General features: G+C 55.2%; 1 protein-coding gene across 1 annotated transcript in view; it reads left to right on the top strand.

Moving 5' to 3' along the window:
- Positions 1–310: 310 nt before the first annotated feature.
- Positions 311–16,588, top strand: part of ACVR1 (activin A receptor type 1) — a 59,778-nt gene continuing 43,500 nt past the window's right edge. The window contains exon 1 of the mRNA XM_084289658.1: positions 311–424. Within this exon, the coding sequence (XP_084145784.1) occupies positions 417–424 (8 nt within the window). The 5' untranslated portion in view covers positions 311–416. The remainder of the gene's footprint in view (positions 425–16,588) is intronic.

Genomic DNA, 16,588 nt, shown 5'->3' with positions numbered 1-16,588 from the left:
CCTTCACGGACTGGTGTGAATAGCGCCGGGAGCCTCTGACACCGCCACCGCGCTGCGGGCAACTGCACGGCGGGGCCGCGAGGGGAGGGAGGGAGGGAGCTCCGCGGCGCCCCGCCCACCACAGGCCCCGCCCACCCGACGCCCCGCCCCCTGTCCCCGCCCCCGACCCTCGCGCTGCCGGCAGGGGGCGGGGTCGCGGCGCGGCGGCCGGGCGGAAGTGACGCGAGGCCGCCCGTCGTGCCCCGGGGGGGCGGGGCCGTGCCGCCCGCCGCCGCCCCGCCCCGCGCCATTGTCAGCGCCGCGCCGCGGGGCACGCGGGGCCGGGCCGGGAGGGGCAGGGCCGGGACGTGGCCGGGACGGGGCCGCGCGGGGCCGCCCGCCGCCCATGGCCAGCCCGCCGCCGCCATAACGCCGCCATGGGGAGGTGAGCGCGGGGGGAGCGGGGAGCGGCCGGGGGGGGCCGGGGCGGGAGCGCCGCTGAGGGGGGGGGGGGAGGCGGCTCCCGGCACGGCCCCGGCGGGCACCGGGAGGGGGGGGGGGGTGGCGGGGCCGGGCCGGGCCTGGCGCTGTCAGCAGGGAGCGGCCGCCCCGCAGGAGCCCGGCCCTGCCCGGTCCCTGCCCGCCCGGTGCCGGGGCAGCCCGGGGGGCGCCGCCCGCCGCTCCCAGCCCGCGGTACCCGGAGCTCTGCGGTGCGGCCTCACCGGGGCCTGCGGGAACCGGGCCGCGCCCTGCACGGCCCCAGCTCTCGGGGCGGTTCTGCGGCGTTACCTGGGCCTTGGGCCGGCCGCCTGACGCGCTGCGAGGCACCGGGCTTCCCTCAGCGCCTCGGTGCCCGGTGCCTGGTACCAGCGCCTGTTTGCGCCCCGTTACCGTGTGGCGGTGGCTGCGTTTTTCCTGCTGGGCGATCTGTTGGAGCTGCCCCCAGCCCCGTCCAGAAGGATCAGGAGAGCACGAGTGTGTGGGGAGCCGAGGTGAGAGGGAAGGGCAGCACACAACCCCTTCCTCCAAAACCCGTCTGTTCGCAGGGCCAGCCCTCCCATCCAGCTGTGTGCTCCCGGCGCACGGCCGGCTCTCTCCCCGTTGTGCTCCGGCTGTGCTGGGGATCACGGGTGGGAGGGAACCCAAAGGGAGCCCCGGGGCTGGCGAGGGGCAGGCTGGCACAGGGCTGGCTGCCCGCAGTGTCCGTGTCCGGCACGGGGAGCACGGAGCCTTGCGTCACCCCGCCAGGGCTGCCAGACGCAGCATCAGCAGACACATCAAACAGCTCGCTTGGGAGGGATGCAAATGAGTCTGGGAGAGGGATAAAAACGGCTGAACCGCCCCGCTCAGCCCCTGCTCTGCCCTCGCCTCGCTCTGCCACGTGCCGTGACCTTCTGGGGGGGAGAAGGCAGCTCCAGCTCCTCAGAGCAGCGGGGCAGCTCCCGGGGCAGGAGGAGAATAGAGGCAGGGGCACGATGCCAGCACGGCCGTGTGTATTTTCTGTTTGCCAGCTGGTGCTCTGAAGCAATGCTTAAATATATAGCGAAAGTCTGATGCTAAAATAGGATCCAGGGACAGCCGGCCTAAAATAGCTGGGCCCCCTTTTAACCGCCTCACCCCTGCCAACAGGGGGAAAAAGGTTTTTGATTTGCTCCCGTTCCTGGGTGTTTGAGCTCTCAAAAGAGGATCTCGGCATCTGCTCTCCTATCTTTTATCTCTTCTGTGCGTAAATGGGTTAAAAACTTAGCCCACTGCTCTGTGTGTGTACACAGCTACGGAAGAAGCCAGCGGTGGTGTTGAGTGTGGTGTCTTGGAGCGATAATTGCTCTTGTCCAGCCCCTGTGTGAGAGAATTCAGAGATCCACTGGGATCCATTGTAGCTTGGCGTGATGAGGGTGTGCGAGCGCGTTCAGGGATGGCTAACTTGCCTTGAGACCTGGGGGTAGGCGAGACTGAGACAGTGTAAGAGCATGTTAGTGACAGCAGCTGACACTGTCTAAACACACACCTTTTAAATCCTGCGCTGAACAGGTCCTTAATGTGTCTGAACCGAAAAGTCGTTTAGGTTTTTTACATAACTGTATGCATCTGTAAGGTGAGGACCGCCAGTATTTCCTGGCGGTGCTGGAAACCTGAATTCACAAAAGTTCAGGTGCGTTTTGGTTTTTTTGAGCTCATCAATTTAAAAAGTTCCACTGACTACAAAACATGTGGAATTTAATGGAGATGCTTTTGAGAAACTCCTTTTTTCTTCTCTTCTTTAGCTGTTTGCAGCCAAAGCACAGTTTGAGTAGTGCTTTCAGAAGCAGGTAAGGACTGTGGGTGAGTGGCAGAGCAGCTACAGTGCAAGTTTTCTCTGCCTGGCTGGGGTACGAGTGCGGTGTGGCCCAGTTGGAGCTGCTGGGCGGTCCCGTGGGGATGTGGACCCGTCACCTGGGGACATGCAGTTGGTGTCCGCAGGTCTCTGTCTCGCAGTGGGTTGCATTTGTATGTCCTGCTGGCGTTCTGTAGGTGCTCCCAAAGCTGTTCTTGAATAACGAGATCCACGGCGAGCCGTGATTACAGAGGCCAGGCTCCTCAGTGCTGCTTTCATGCTGGTTCGTGGGATGCTCCTGTTCTCTGGCAGGAGCGCTGGCGGTGCGGCGACGTTCCCAGTAACGTGGGAGAAGGAGCAGCGCGCTGCAGGAGCCCGGTGGTGTTCTCATTAGCAGCTCAGAGGCCGGCTTTCCCCTGGAAGGCCAGAACTGACCTGATGATTCATCTGCTGGTGAATAGTCAACATCAGGTGCTGCATCACCGCCTCAGCCGGTTATTATGCGATCCCTCCTCTAAGCAGGGCTCCTTTGATCTGCTCTTCTCATTTCGTGCTGAATTCCTCCTGCTCCTCGGAGCTCCACCTCGCCTGCCGAGCCGCTGCTGGCCGTGAGGGCTGCTCCGCGGGCTGCTGGCTGTGCTGGCAGCCGGGCAGTGGGCTAAGGGCCTGTGGGGCTGAGAGCTGCCCGCTTGTGATGGGAACACCTCCTGCATTCCTCGGGCCTGCACGTTAGCATAACGCCCCTAAAGCCCCAGGAGCAAGTCCCTGATGGAGCGATTGTGCTCCCTTCTTTTCAAGTGCAAAGGCGGCGCAGCTCCCTAAGCTCTTGGGGTAACAGTGAGCTCTGCGGGGCTGCTCCGTGCGGCTGCGGCGTGTCCAGGGAACCGACTCCTGCTGAGGAGGGAAGTGTTGGGAAGGAAGCACTGCAGAGGCCTTTCGTGACTGAAATGTGAGCAAACGGAGGGGTGATTGTACATTATCCCTCGTGATGCAGGAGCTGGGGAATATCGTGTGTAGGCAAGGGGCAGCGGCTCTAAAAGGCAGCATTTGTGTGGTGCCTGTGGGGTGCTGGAGGGGTTTCTCCTTTTGGGAAAGGAATTAGGTGTGGTGCAGGGGTCTGGGTGCAGTGTCAGGCTGGGGAGTGCATCTCTGAGGCGCGGGGGCAGAGGGGAGGACAGGTGACCTGTGTGTGTGTGTGTCCCCATGCTGCTCCCAAGGCATCAGCCACCAGCCTCTGCAGCCGGCAGGTGGCTGGGCCGGGCACACGGTTTGTTGCTGACCTGAAAGGGAGCTGAACGGCTGCACTGCTAGAAGTGACTGCTGCGGGTGAGCGCTGCCCCTTCCTCTGAGTGGCAGGCCACGGTTCTGCGCTGTTACCTGTGGTGCTGCTGAGAAGATGTGCGTGGCCGTGTGTTGTTCTTGTAACTCGGCTCCCGTCTGTCCTGGAGAAAGCAGGCAGCAGCCGGGGAGGTCAGTGAGCACAAACACCTCGGCTGGTGGCAGCTCCCTGGGGCATGGGGCAAGTGGAGAATCTGAGGGCTGCCTGAGCAGAGCTGGATGTAGGGAGAGGGGAGGACGCCGACGCTGTTCCCCAGGCTCCTCTGCGGAAGCAGAGCTGGTGCTGCAGCTCTGGACCTCACGCCCTGCGTACCCGGGGTGCTCCTTGTCGGTGTGCTGAGGCCAGGGCTCCTCAGCGGGACGGCAGCGGGCAGGAGGGCTGGTGCAGCGCGGCTGTAGGTAGCTGTGCTCAGTGGGGTCGGGCAGTTCTGAGGAAAGCAGCTCCAAACCTCGCCTCTCTGCTAATAAGCTGCGGCAGAGAGTCCAACAAACACCTCTTCTAATTGCAGGTCTGCTGTGTGTCTGGCGCGTATCCTGTAACAGTAGGAGCAGGTTGGCAGCCTTTCGACAGCAGCCTTTGGCTGGGCGGATAGCTGGGAGGCTCGAGGTGGCTTCCTTTTGAAGTCCTGCAAGCTGCTGATGGCTGCTTTCGTGCGTGTGTGTGCCTCAGCAGGCCCCTCCAGCCTCGCTGCGAATGGCCCGGGGTTCCTGGCCGCGCAGCCGGCGCTGTGGTTGCACCAGCCCTTGTGCTGGGCGAGCAGGCTGCCTCCCCGCCTGCTGTGCCTGCTGCTCTCCCGGCACTGCTGCGCCACGCGGTGAGCTGCATGAGGGCGTCAATTTTGGTGAAACTCCATCTCTCTGCCGGAGTACTTCCAGCTGGGGTCAGTTCGTGGTTCGGGCTGGTGCTGAGGAGGGGTTGCTGGTGGAGTGAGCGGTCGGGGCGACGGGGGGCACCATCTGCCACCTCTGTGTGCAGCCTTGCTGGTCGTCACCAGAGCTGTGGGGCTGCCTTCGGCTGGGCTCTGCTCGCTGCCATGGGTCCCTCTGCCGAGCTCAACGACCTGTGCTGGCAGTCGGAGGGAGCAGGGGGGAGCTGGCAGCCTCCCGAGGAGCAAATGCAGAGTTAAACAAAATGCGTGTTTGTATCAGCCTAAAACAGGCCGTGCTATTTAGGGCTGCCCGCTGCAATGAAGCTGCCTCTTGTGTTTGTGTGGGTGGGCTGGAACAATTAAGTCATTTTAAGGCGGAATCTTAAAAGAGAAATAAAATGAAAAGATAAGGGCTTGGTTTAAGAGAGAGTGAATTAATTGCATCGTGTTAGGTTGAAGGAAGATAGTTGGCATGTGCAGGCTGTTGCTTATTGATAAGAGTTGTGTCCGAGTTGCCTGTTGAGCCTCTCGCCTCTGCTAGGCGTGATGTGCTCCTTGCTGCTTACCTGTTAGCAAGCGGCTCCTTTCTGATGCTGGGGTGAAGCTGGAGCTCGGTGCAGCAGCCTGCTGAGACGCCGGGCTCTGATGGCGAGGACTGCACAAACCCTGGGCCGTGGGGTGACCTGGCGGGGTGTTTTACCTGGCTGTCCGTCCCGGGCTGTTGTAACGCGTGGCTCCCTGTCCTCTGCTGTCAGAGCGAAAAGATTTGCCCAGACTAGTGCACTGCAATTTGTATTAAATCAGCTAAATCATATCCACTTAAGAGGAACTGAGATTACATTTAAAAAAAGCTCTCTTAAGCTGAGTTTTTTAATGCTGGCTCAAGTGAAATGATGAAAAGAATGTAGATGTACTGGTAGCTCATGAAAACAGTGCCGACGCTTGGTCTCTTGTTGTAAAGAGGAAAAAAGGGAGGGACGTGCTTTTCATAGATGCGGTTACAGTAGAAGAATACAGTAAATGGTTGGAAAACAGGCACATTTTGTTCCAGATGTTCCTTCTTAATTATTGGACACTGATCTAAGTAACTTTTATTCTGCCTGACCGGTGTTTTTGGACTGAATGGCAGAACCTGTGCGCATCACAGAGAGGTGCTTGGTGGAGCTCGAGCCCGTCCCTGCCCGGGAGGGGACACGCACGGTGCTGCGAGCTCCACGCGCAGGTCTGCCAAGGAGCCGGGGTTACGCAGCCCGTCCCTGTGTCACACACGCGTGGTGCTGGCGAAGCACGGCTCGTGGTGTGGCCGGCAGCTTCCCCTGGCTGGTCTCTCCTCCGTGTCTGTGCTCATGGCTCCTGTTGTCAGGACCGTGTGCTCCTTAACGTTTCTTCCACACCTCCTTGGCTTTGCTTTGCTATCTCTTTTAACCTCAAATTAGTTGATTGTCAATTAAGCCTTTGCAAATGTGCCAGAAGTGCCACGTAGACACTTTTGCGTGTGTTTGTGGACCCGCGTGTTTGCATCAGCCTTTAGCAGAGAATAACCCAAATGAATAACTTGTTCCGGCTTGCCTACACAATAAGGTGTTTTTCAGCCTTGAGTAGGCACCTCGCACACAGGTAAGACTCGTGTCCTTACCTCTGGAGCAGACCTTGCAGTAATTGTTCTGCGAAACCTGTTCTCAGATCTGAAGCTGCTGAGACCTTTCCCCTGTCCGTGTCCCTCATCTCTCTCTCACACACAGTATTTTGAAGAATGAGTGCACCGATATGACTAGTTCTGGATTATGGAAATAAACTTAAGCTCCATTAAAGTACATTTGTTTGAAAGAAATACGGTATTCCCATGCAGTGGGCAAAAATTGGCTTTTTTATGAGTGGGCAAAGCTTTCACCTTAGTTAAGGTTCTGGCCCTGGATGTTGTTCAGACACTGCAGTATTTGTTGGACTCTGATGTGAGTAATGCCCATGACTGAGGGAGTTTTGCTTCCCAATTGGGATGGGCGAAGCGATGTGCCTCTGTGAGCCGTGAGCACAAGCCCACTTTTAGAGGCAGTCAGCTTTCTCACACAGTCTGTGGGGAGCAATTGGCGCTTGAGCCTGCAGTGCAGTTTTCTGCCTCCTTTAACAAAGGCTCCGCCAGGGGTAAAGCTCGCTTTGTCTCTGCTCTGGGGATGTGTGAAACCTTGCTGTGTAGACCTGTTATAATTACATTGGTTCGGCTCCCCAAGCAGGTGCTCTGTATTCTCAAAAGACCCTCTTGCATGTAACCGGGAGCATCGAAGGCCACGAAATGCCAGCTAGAGAACCATCCCCGCTCCTCCCTTGGTAGGTGAGCCTTTATCGGGCACCTTCGGCAGGGCTGCAGCGTTCCCAGCGTGTGTTCCTCTGCCGAGGCTCCTGGCACCTGATGGCTGCTTCCCTCGTCGGCCAGGGCGGGGGCAGGAAGCAGATTTTCGGTCTTCCTCGGCTGTGATGGGACAAACTGGAAGGAGAAGCAAGTGCCCTTCAGGCCTGAAGACAGCTGAGAGCCAAACAAAGCAAGGCCCCTCCCTGGGGCTTGGCAACGGTGGGGGGCCCGTCACGGCCCGGAGGCTGTGCAGGGAAGGGTCCCTTCTGAAACACTCACCGGTGTGAGCATGGAGAAAATAAAGCCAACACCAGAGAGGCATCAACACTGAGCTGCAAAGGGAAACCTTTGAGGTTTTGGTGTGCCAAGAGTGGAAAAGGGCATGACATCTTTTTCTTTTTTTTTTTTTTTTCCCCAAAAGTTCTGAAATACTCTTTCCAAAAAGAAAGATGCTAGGGCTTCTGCAATGCTGGATCCTGCGCTGGTTTCACAGGTGTCTGGCTGTGTGTGAAGGGAAGGATTCTCCTGAAAATTAGTGGGTTGTGTTTGTAAGAGCTGATGTGTGAACACGTTGCCTACTGCAAATGTGCCTCCTAGCCTTAGCTCTTGAAGGTGCTCTGAGAGCAGTTTCCCTAAAAGCCCCCTTCTGAAGGTGGTGCCTTCTTACAGCAAGAGCCCAGACTCGGGTCATTCTTTAGTTTAGTGCTTGGGCTTAGTTTTGCACCAGGAGTTTTCTTCTTTGTATTGTGCTGCAGGCTGTGCAGGAAGATACTGGCACCTGCGAGTGGTTTGTGTGCGCTCTTCTGGCGCTGCTGAAACTTCCAGGGGAGGATGTACCGAATGCAGTTCACAATGGCAGGTTAATCCAGAAATGGATGTCAAGAAAGCCAGAAATGTCCGATTTAATGCTCTCAATTTACCGATCACAACTGGGTAAACAAGGTGTCTGTTAAATGTATTAATTGACAAGTTGCTGCAGCTCCTATTTCTTAGCCAAATTGTTCCTGGGGTTACAGCAGATTATGCAATTATCTTTTGTTCAAAGAACTGAAGAAAAAAGTGAGTCCTCCCTTGGTTAATGATTATTGTTCAAGAGGGCTACGGCAGCTGCTGTGTCAATAAGCAAGCCAACGGCAAGGGGAGAGTGGAGGATTGTACAGCTAACCGGGGTTTGTGCCTTTTCCTTCGTAATGAAGGTGAAATGGGTTTTCTTACATAGTGTTCTGTCAATTTCCTGAGAGGCCAAAGAAATATTTAAGTATCTAAATGTGTAAGGGAGACTGCTGATGTTCTGATCCCGAAAGGCCATTGTGGCACAAAGACAGGCCATGCAGAGTGCTGGCAGTGCCAGCAGCAGGGTGGGCTCTGTTCCCGCTGGCTGCAGGCGTGCTGCCCTGCATCCCGTGCACCCGCAGCAGCCTCGCTCATCTTCAGCTTGCACAACTCCTCCTTTTCCAGCACAGATCAGATTTCTGAAGTGTTCTCATTGGAATTTTGGTAACTTATTCTCCTGCATCGCCTCCTCTTACAGTAAAATGTAAGCTGTAAGTCCTAGAAACCAGAGGTCTGGGTGTTCAGGCGGAGGTGTGGGGCTGTGCTGGGCGGTGTGTGAGGTGTGCATGGGGCAGTGCAAAGCAGGCTGCCCTGAGCAGCTGTGACTTGGGCTGCTCTGTGGGTCCTGCTCCCTCCCGTGCTGTGTACCTCCTCTGCAACGTGCTCGTGCTTTTCTGCTGCCTCTTGCCCTGTGCACTTTTCAAGTCCCTTTTGCTCGAACTGTTGGTTGGGGAAGCACCTTCGGGGCCTGCCCCTGCCCACTGCTGCCCGCCAGCACAGCGTGCTGCCAGTGACAGTAGAGAGCCGTGCTCTTACCTTCTGTCCCCTCAGCTGTGACAAGGTTGTCTTTTGCACGGGAAGTGGCCTTTAATGTCTGTAGTTAGTGTTACCGATATGTTCACTTACGTTGAACAGTAATGAACTTTGTGTCAGAGAAGAACAAAATGTAAGTGGAAAGCCAGATGTAAAATCAATTACTGAAGTTGTGACTTACACTGATTTAAGTTACTGAGTTAAGCACCTCCAGGCTGAACAGTGATCAGACACGTACCAAGCCTGAAATGCACAGCCCATCTCAGCAGGCATAGCATGCTATTTGGGAAACTCGAGAAAACCAAGTACAATTCCAAATAGTGTTTTTTGACCTTGAATTTTGCGTAGCTTTTCTTCAAGCAGTTATGCTAGCACAGCTACTCAGGATGGTACATTTTGGCTTTCTGTAGCTACCTTTTTCTCGGTGGTGGCCCAAGGAAACCTCCGTCCTGTGCATCTGTCCTGGGTGCAGAATCCTCTGTTCAAGCGAAGTGGCTGCTGCAGAACGGGGAGTGTGGCTTACCGGGTGCTGGTGGGTGCGGGTTTATGCAGGGTGCCAGCTGAGGAGGGGGCTGGGGTCACGCAGTGCTTTGATGTAACAACTTACTGATATTTATGCATTTCTCAGAACAAGATTGAGTTTGAGGGAGGAGACAGGGATGCGATGGGATGAAGTCCTGGAGGAGTGTGGCAGTACCACGGGGAGCTTTACCAGCCTAGGAGGAGCTTCTGTAAAGCCAGCATGGTGTAGCACCACCCCGGCGTCGTGCTGCGGAGAGCTGGAGCAGCCTAGGAAGGATGGAAATGCTCCGTATGGTGCTAAAATAATTCTGGGCAGCGCTGCTTGCCGGAGGCAGCTCGTGTAGACTGGCTGGATTTTCAGGTGGCCAGGGATTGTTTTTACCTGTGGAGCAGTACAGACCTGCAAAGATCCCTGGCTTGTACAAATCGCCCCTCCCCAGCGCTGCTCGTTTGGCAACTCTGCCGCAGGAAGCTCACCACAAAAGTGCTTTGAAGCTGTTGGGTTTCTTTGCAGCCCTGCTGGTGGGAGCCTCAGCGGTGCTGGGTTTGGTGCCGGGGCTCAGAGCTGGCATTGCTGCTGCTGCCCCGTAGCACTGCGGTGGCAGCTGGATCTTCTGGGCAGCTTTTGCCCTTTTCTGTGCAGCTGGTGCCGGGGGAGCCAAGGCTGTGCTGATGTGACTGTGGAGCAGAGCCTTTGCTCAGAGCTCGTGCTCTCTGGGGTTTGCAGGCCAGAACTGCCTTCTGCTCCGTGGCTCGCGTGTGGGCCTGATGCGAGGCTGTCTGCCCCCAGTCATGCAGGGATACGGCAGTTGCTGGACTTTAATGAGAGAAGACAAAGTGCAGAAATGAGATGTATGGCTTAATCACTGCTTGAAGAGGACAGCTGGGAGGTAATGCACAGTTCCAGGTCCCTCTGAACAGCTGCAGGTAAGAAGTCATCCCTTGTAAAGGGCTGTTATTTAAAGATCTGTTATTAAGAATTACATTTCTTGCAGCAGTGTTTTTTAAGTCTCCAAACCAGCGTTACCCTGTGTCCAGCAACATTTGCCTTCATCAGAACCCAGATGCTGCATCGTTAACACTTGGGGTCATAGCTAGAGATCCCAACTGACTGGCACCGGGGCTGCGCTCTTCAGACGGTGATAAGGAGAAAGAACAAAGGGTGTTGAACTCGGCTACAGAAAGCTGTTAGATTGTGCATTGCATGCGGTTATAAAAGCTATTTTAACCCCCCTAAAAAAGTGTGAGGGTGGAGGAGGAACTCAGTTCTCTCTCCTTAGTCTGCTCCTGAAGTGCCCTGAATGAGATCCCACCCCAGGCCCCAAGCTGCTGTCTGTCACACAGCTGGAGCAGGACACGCTTCAGGCACCCTGAGCTTCTTCCTTGGACGTTAACACAAGTTCAGGCTAAACCTTTTGTAAGCAAGCTGAAAATCATCTGCGATGTCGTATATGTGAGTTGGAGTGGTGTGGAAGGTAGCTGAAGGAGGTGACCAAAAGGGGTGTCTGTGCATTGGAAGGCAAATGAAAAAGTCAGGATAGGGGAATTCCAGAAAATGGGCTGAAAATGATCCCTTTGAAAGTCTTGAAGTGAGTGAAAATCATCACGGTGACAAAGCATGGAATGAGAGAAGTCAAAGTGCTTTTTCTTGGTTAGATGGTTCATGCCATGTCGTTTTTGTAGCCATCTGAATTTTGGTTTAGTGTCCTGTTGTAAGTTAGGTGTTAAGAAAATGCTGCAATGTTCTTTTTATTCAGGAAAATTCTGTGCAGAGAGGTTTTATTTGATTGTGTAAATGGTTATTCATGGAAAACAAATCTGACCGACAAAGAACTTGATGCTGTAGTGGTTTGTGAGTTTCAAACTCAGCTAGCCGTGGTCTTGATTATTTTTCTTCTGGGATTCTGAGAAATATTACTTGATCTTTTCTGAAAAATGCTGGCAGGACAAAAAAGTCCCCTCCATCAGAGAACAGTAAGATGTGCTAGAGCTTTGACCAAATGAGTGCAGTCTTATCCACATCGGTGGCAAATACTGCACAAACACAGGTAAATGCCTGTCCCACAGATGGGCAGGGATGGCTGCTCTCACGAGCACAAATTGTCAAGTAACTGCACGTTGTTCAGGAAATTCTGGGAGTTACGGAGATGTTTTAGTAATTTTTGTGTTTCTTCATACGATGGATACAGATGGCTGATGCGTTTAAGGCAGCAATGGCAAATGTGCACCCTTGGCTCTGGCTGGCCCATAGTGCTTGGCAGCGTGTGGGTGGCGCTGGGGCTCCTGAGTTACCCGTGTTACCTGAGTTACCCCGTCCCCCCTTGGAAGCTGAAAATGGCTGTGGAGTCGGGGGTGCCCCGGGAACAGCCGGCAGCTGCTGTGGAGCACAGGGCTGTTAAACCCGCGCTGCCTTCTGAAGCGTTGGGTAGGGGCTGTTTTTGTGGCGTTGGGTGGCAGACCGGCACTGAGCGCGTGCTGTTGCTGCTTCCCCAAGTGGGCTGCAGTTGGCAGGAGGTGGCTGTTGGAAGCTGATCTGGTTGCTGTGGGCTCCTGCTAAAATGGCAGCGCGGAGCAGCGGTCGGCACTCCGTCCTGCCCCTGGCCGAACGGGACCCATCCCGTCACTGCGAGGAGCTGTGTCAGTTGGTTTCCACTCAGCATTACGTTAGAACTCCGCTGGATGTAGAAATTCCCAGCATATATTTTGTTTGTTCCTGAAACTGCATACTCTGGCCTGCTTTGGTCGTTCACATTCACTTGATGTGATTGTCAGCTGAAAAAAACACGGGCTTTGGCGGTGCTTCAGCAGCACGGCAGCTTCCTGCAGCCTGTTCCTCGCGGAGCCCTGCCGCCCCGTGCTCTGCGGGCCTGCCCCCATCGCGCCCACTGCTGAGCAGGAAGGGGAGAGGAGGAAGCACGGCCCTGTGCACCCATCGGTGGGGCCGGATTTCGGGGTCCTGCATCAGGACGGTGCCACTGGAGGCAGCCGCCACAGCCCCTCCGGCTCGGGGCGAGCGCTGCCCCGCGAGCCCCCCCAGCCTGCTGCTGCTGCGGGGACCCCGGCCCACGCCGTGAGTCCCTGGTCCTCGGCGCGCCGCCTGGCTAGAGAGCAACCAGCAGCCGTGGCTGCTGCTAATTACCCACCGAGAGTTAAATACATGTTGGAAAAACTCGTCTGTGTGTGTTTGGCACGTCTTCCTCCAGAGAAGGCTGGTGCTAGTTGGTACACGCTTGGCTCCCGAGCGTGTCTGCAGCCCGGCTTGCTGTGCTGTCCCTGTATTGATTTCCATGCCCCGCTGACGGTGCGCTCGGCAGAAGCACACCACCAGGCAGCTGTCTCCAGTGTCGCCTGAGTGGGACACGCATGTATGCTGCCGTGGCGCCAGTCCTTTTTCCATTACTTTATCAAGTAACACACAGCAGCAGTATTTCTTTGTTTAATTTCCTTCTCTAGGTCACCGGTATGTCACCTTCCTTTTGTTTAAAGAGCTATGGTAAATTCTTACTCTAAACTTTCGTATCGGTTTTGTTCCTGTTATTTTTCTGATAATCCTGCTTGAGGTTATTTTGAAGTGGAAAAGGTTTTATGCTGTGCTGTCTGCGTGAGGGACTCTTTCTTTCCTCCCAGCAGGGCTGTTCTGGGAGGTACATATGGGAAACTTGGATAAAAGCAGAACCATGTAATGCTCTGGAAACTGATGTGTAGCTTTTTCCAGTTTTAATCTGTCTCCCTTCTTTGTGCGGCAAGCTGAAGTTCCAGATGTTGTTTTGGCTTGGAGATAGTGAATGGAGGGGAAAAAAAAAAAAACATTCTTAATGTTAACAGAGTCAGACTGGCTGGTTCTGCACTGACAGGAAAATGGAGAGATAAAAACGCCATTAATGGGGCATGCGCTGCCTAAGTAGCCAATAAAACAATGCTGTCCTCACTGGAAATAAGTCCCAGATTGGCAGTGCTCGGTGCCAACTGGGAGAGGAGACAGCTGCGGAGACTGGACTATTAAAGGGACACTAAACATTAACTTGCTTTGTGGCAGTGGGGTTCGTTAGGGTGTGCGGCTCTTGTTTTTCCCCAGTTAAAAGTTAATTCTCGGTCCCCTTCCTTCTCCCCTGCCAACACGCCTCGGTCCTGCCCGCTCAGCTCCTGCAGGGAGTGCGGGAGGCTGGGGGGAGGCGACCGCAGTAAATCTGGACTTTGCATACGTTTTTGGGGGCAACTGGGCTCATGGCCCCTGTGGCATCCGCCCTGTTTTGGGGCACCCGTGTGGGTTGGGAAGTGCTCTGTGAGATGTGGGGTGGTTTGGGCCCGTGTGTGCTGGGCTCCTCCGGGGGCACGAAGGTGCCGGGTGCTGGCCGTGCAGCTCCCAGCAGCGGCACCAGCCTCGAGCTGTGCTGAGCAGAGCTGCTGGGACGTTGGCTGGGCACAGGCAGCAGCCGGGAATGCAGCCTCCTGTGCTGGCTACAGCTGGCGCGCGGTGCTCTGCTGGCTCTCCGTGCTCTGGGGTGAGTACATAAATGTGTGTCCCCATCTTCCTGGCTCACTGCTCCCATCACGCTGATTTTGAAAATGTACGAGCAGTGTGCTTCTTAAATGGCTGCTCCAGTTCTGCTAATTTCTTCCTTAGGAAAATAATAATAAAAAAAATCCATTGCTGAGACTAGAGAATAGAAGTTTCTGGCCAGTGGGCAGCTTCCCCTGTCGTCTGCCCCTTCGAGTGTGGTTCAGATGTCCGCCAGCCTTTCTCACCTCGGTGAGCAGCCACCCTAAGGGTGCCGAGGTGACTGCAGCTGCTCAGTCCCATAAAGCTGGAGCTGCTGGTGCGTTCGCTGACTCACCGGAGTTACGGAGGTGTCTGAAGTCATGTCTGTGTTTGCCGCTCGGGATCGGGATGACTCGTCCACGTCACAGCTCGCGTACTTTGCTGAGACAAGGGCTTGTTCTTGTGCGCTGCTGGGTGTGGAGGACCTGCTGTGTGTCGGGTAAGCCGCACAGACGGCTGGTGTGCGTGCGGTCCTAGCCAGCTGGGTGCGTGCGTTAACAGGCTCGGATTGTGACGATTTAGCCCATTTTGCCTTGGTTTTGCCCCAGCAGTAGGGGTCAGTGCCTGGAGCCGGTTAGCGGGGTGGCTGTGACTGTGCAAGCGCTGCCTGGTGCTGCAGGAGCTCTGTCCTTGGAAACCCAAACGAGCGGGGTGCAGGAGGTGCTTCAGAATAGGCAGGCTGTTGCAAACGTTTGCAGGAGATGTGGAAGATGCAGAAAGACTGCCTGGTCTGGGAGCCTCTGCCGTCTACCTCCGTGCGGCTCCACATTCCTGCGCTCGGCTGCCCGGAGGCAGCGGTGGGGTGTCTCGCTCATGTGGTTCGTGATTCAAGCCAAGCCCAGATGTTTTCGTGCCCGGTCTGGCCTATTTTCTGAGAATAGCTTCAGATCCCTCAGTCCATTTTGTTGTGGTTTCCGTAGCGTCTAGTCCAGCTAAGCTGGGATGGTTCCTGACATAAGCACACGCTCGCAGGCAGGCATGGCAGCGGCGCCTCACCTCGCAGCCCTGTTCTGCAGCCCGCAGAGCTCTCGGAGCCAGACCGTGCTGCTGGGAACCCGAGACCTCTCTGCTTTTGCTTTGAGTGGGAGGCCTTGCAGTGTGGAACTGCCTGTTTTGTGGCCGGGAGATGGGTGCAAAGTGGGTGGGTTCCCGTGGAGGTAGGTCTGGCCTTGCTGATGACTGGCTTGACCCATCCTCTGCATTTCCACAGACCTAAGGAGATGGAGACCTTCTGGCACTGATTGTTGGACCTCTTCATCGATATTACCAGCTGCACTGGGGGGCTGACAGAGTAACTATCCAGGCATCCAAAATCTAGTTCATTGTAGCTTCGGAAATGCTCTTCTTCTGGGAGCAGTTTGCTTGGAAGTTTTTCTGTATTCACTCCTGTAACTCATGTACTTATCTCTGAGAACAATGGATTTATGCTGAATTCTTCTTGACACTGGGGGGAAAAAACTTCTGTGGCCACCCTCTGTGTGAAAGATGGTTCTCTCGTACTGGATTCAGAATGGTCTCCTAACCCATCGCGTCCATTTAGTGAGGTGAGCTCTCGACTCCGAGCAGACCTGGGCGCTGCCTCTCTGACACAGAGGGTGAGGGTTCACCCTGACCTGTATTCAGTCCATTACAGCGATCACGGACGGACCCTCTGTGTTGAGATTTTGAGCCCTGGGAATTGCCAGTGGCTGTATGTTACAAGCTCGCTTTGATCGAGAGAGCACAGCTCGGTTTGTGTGATCACAGATGAGTGACTCCTTCACGGCCTTTCATTCAGAAATCCAACGCTGCGCTTGCCTCTGAAGAGAAATTTAGCTCCCACTTTACTCCAGGCTTGCAGCTAGAAGTATGTGCAAGGTCAGTCACAGTAATTTAGCTGGTGAATAGTAATTTGATTGATTACTTCTGGCATCTCTTAACAGCAATTAAAATGAAAGTCGGAGTAAATGTATGGAGCAGTTCTCTGAAAATACACAAGTACAGTCAGGTTCGGCAAGGCCGTGTGGGATGCATGAATTTGAAAGCTTACAGCTAAATAGCTGAAAAGGGAAGACATCGCACAGAGCTCTGGTAAGAGGAGTCAGAACTGCAGATATTTAGAATAAATTAGTGGTAGGGAGCTGTGACAAGATGCCCGATTACTAGACTGAGGGTTGGGCACTGCGGCAATGATGGATGTCTGTTGGGACTGTGAAAAGATAACTCCTTTTACCAGGAGGGACAGAGATGTTTGCCTGGAAGATCAAGAAGAGTGTGGCTAAAATGGTAATCAGGGAATGTCAGGGGATAGTAATTTGGAAAGAAGGAGAGGCCTGGTGGAGGGAACAACTCAAGCTCTCTTGGCATACAGCTCTGGATGGTGGCTGGGTTCATGTTTGGAGGCAAGGCTGGCACAGGTGAGACTGGAGAGGAACAGATGGAGACATGGTGGAGGTTGCAGAGCCTTGAGAAACTGGGTGAGAAAGGAGGACGGCTTCCAGGGTGCACTGAGGCAGCAGGAGCAGAGCAAGGGGAAAGGAGCAAGGTGGAGTCGTGCTGAGCAAAGGGGGAAGCTGGTGTGAAGGTCAGCAGGAAGATCATCCGTAGCCAGGTGAGTGTCACCCCTCAGGGGGGACAAGGGTCTAATCAGAGAGTTCCAAGATGGGGAGAAGAAGAAGGCTGTTCGCTACGAGTTCCTTCAGCTCATCTTTGAGTGGGTTCCTCGTGAAGCAATGGTTGGCCCCCGGTGTCACGTTCCTAGATGTACTGATGCTCTGTGTGCCTCCGTGAGGTGTTGTCCTGCTCGTACGATGTCCCTGGAAGCAGAAGAGGGG

Source organism: Netta rufina, assembly GCF_964035555.1.
Source record: "Netta rufina genome assembly, chromosome: 6".
Classification (NCBI taxonomy): Eukaryota; Metazoa; Chordata; class Aves; order Anseriformes; family Anatidae; genus Netta; species Netta rufina.
This window is presented reverse-complemented; position numbering and strand designations above follow the sequence as displayed.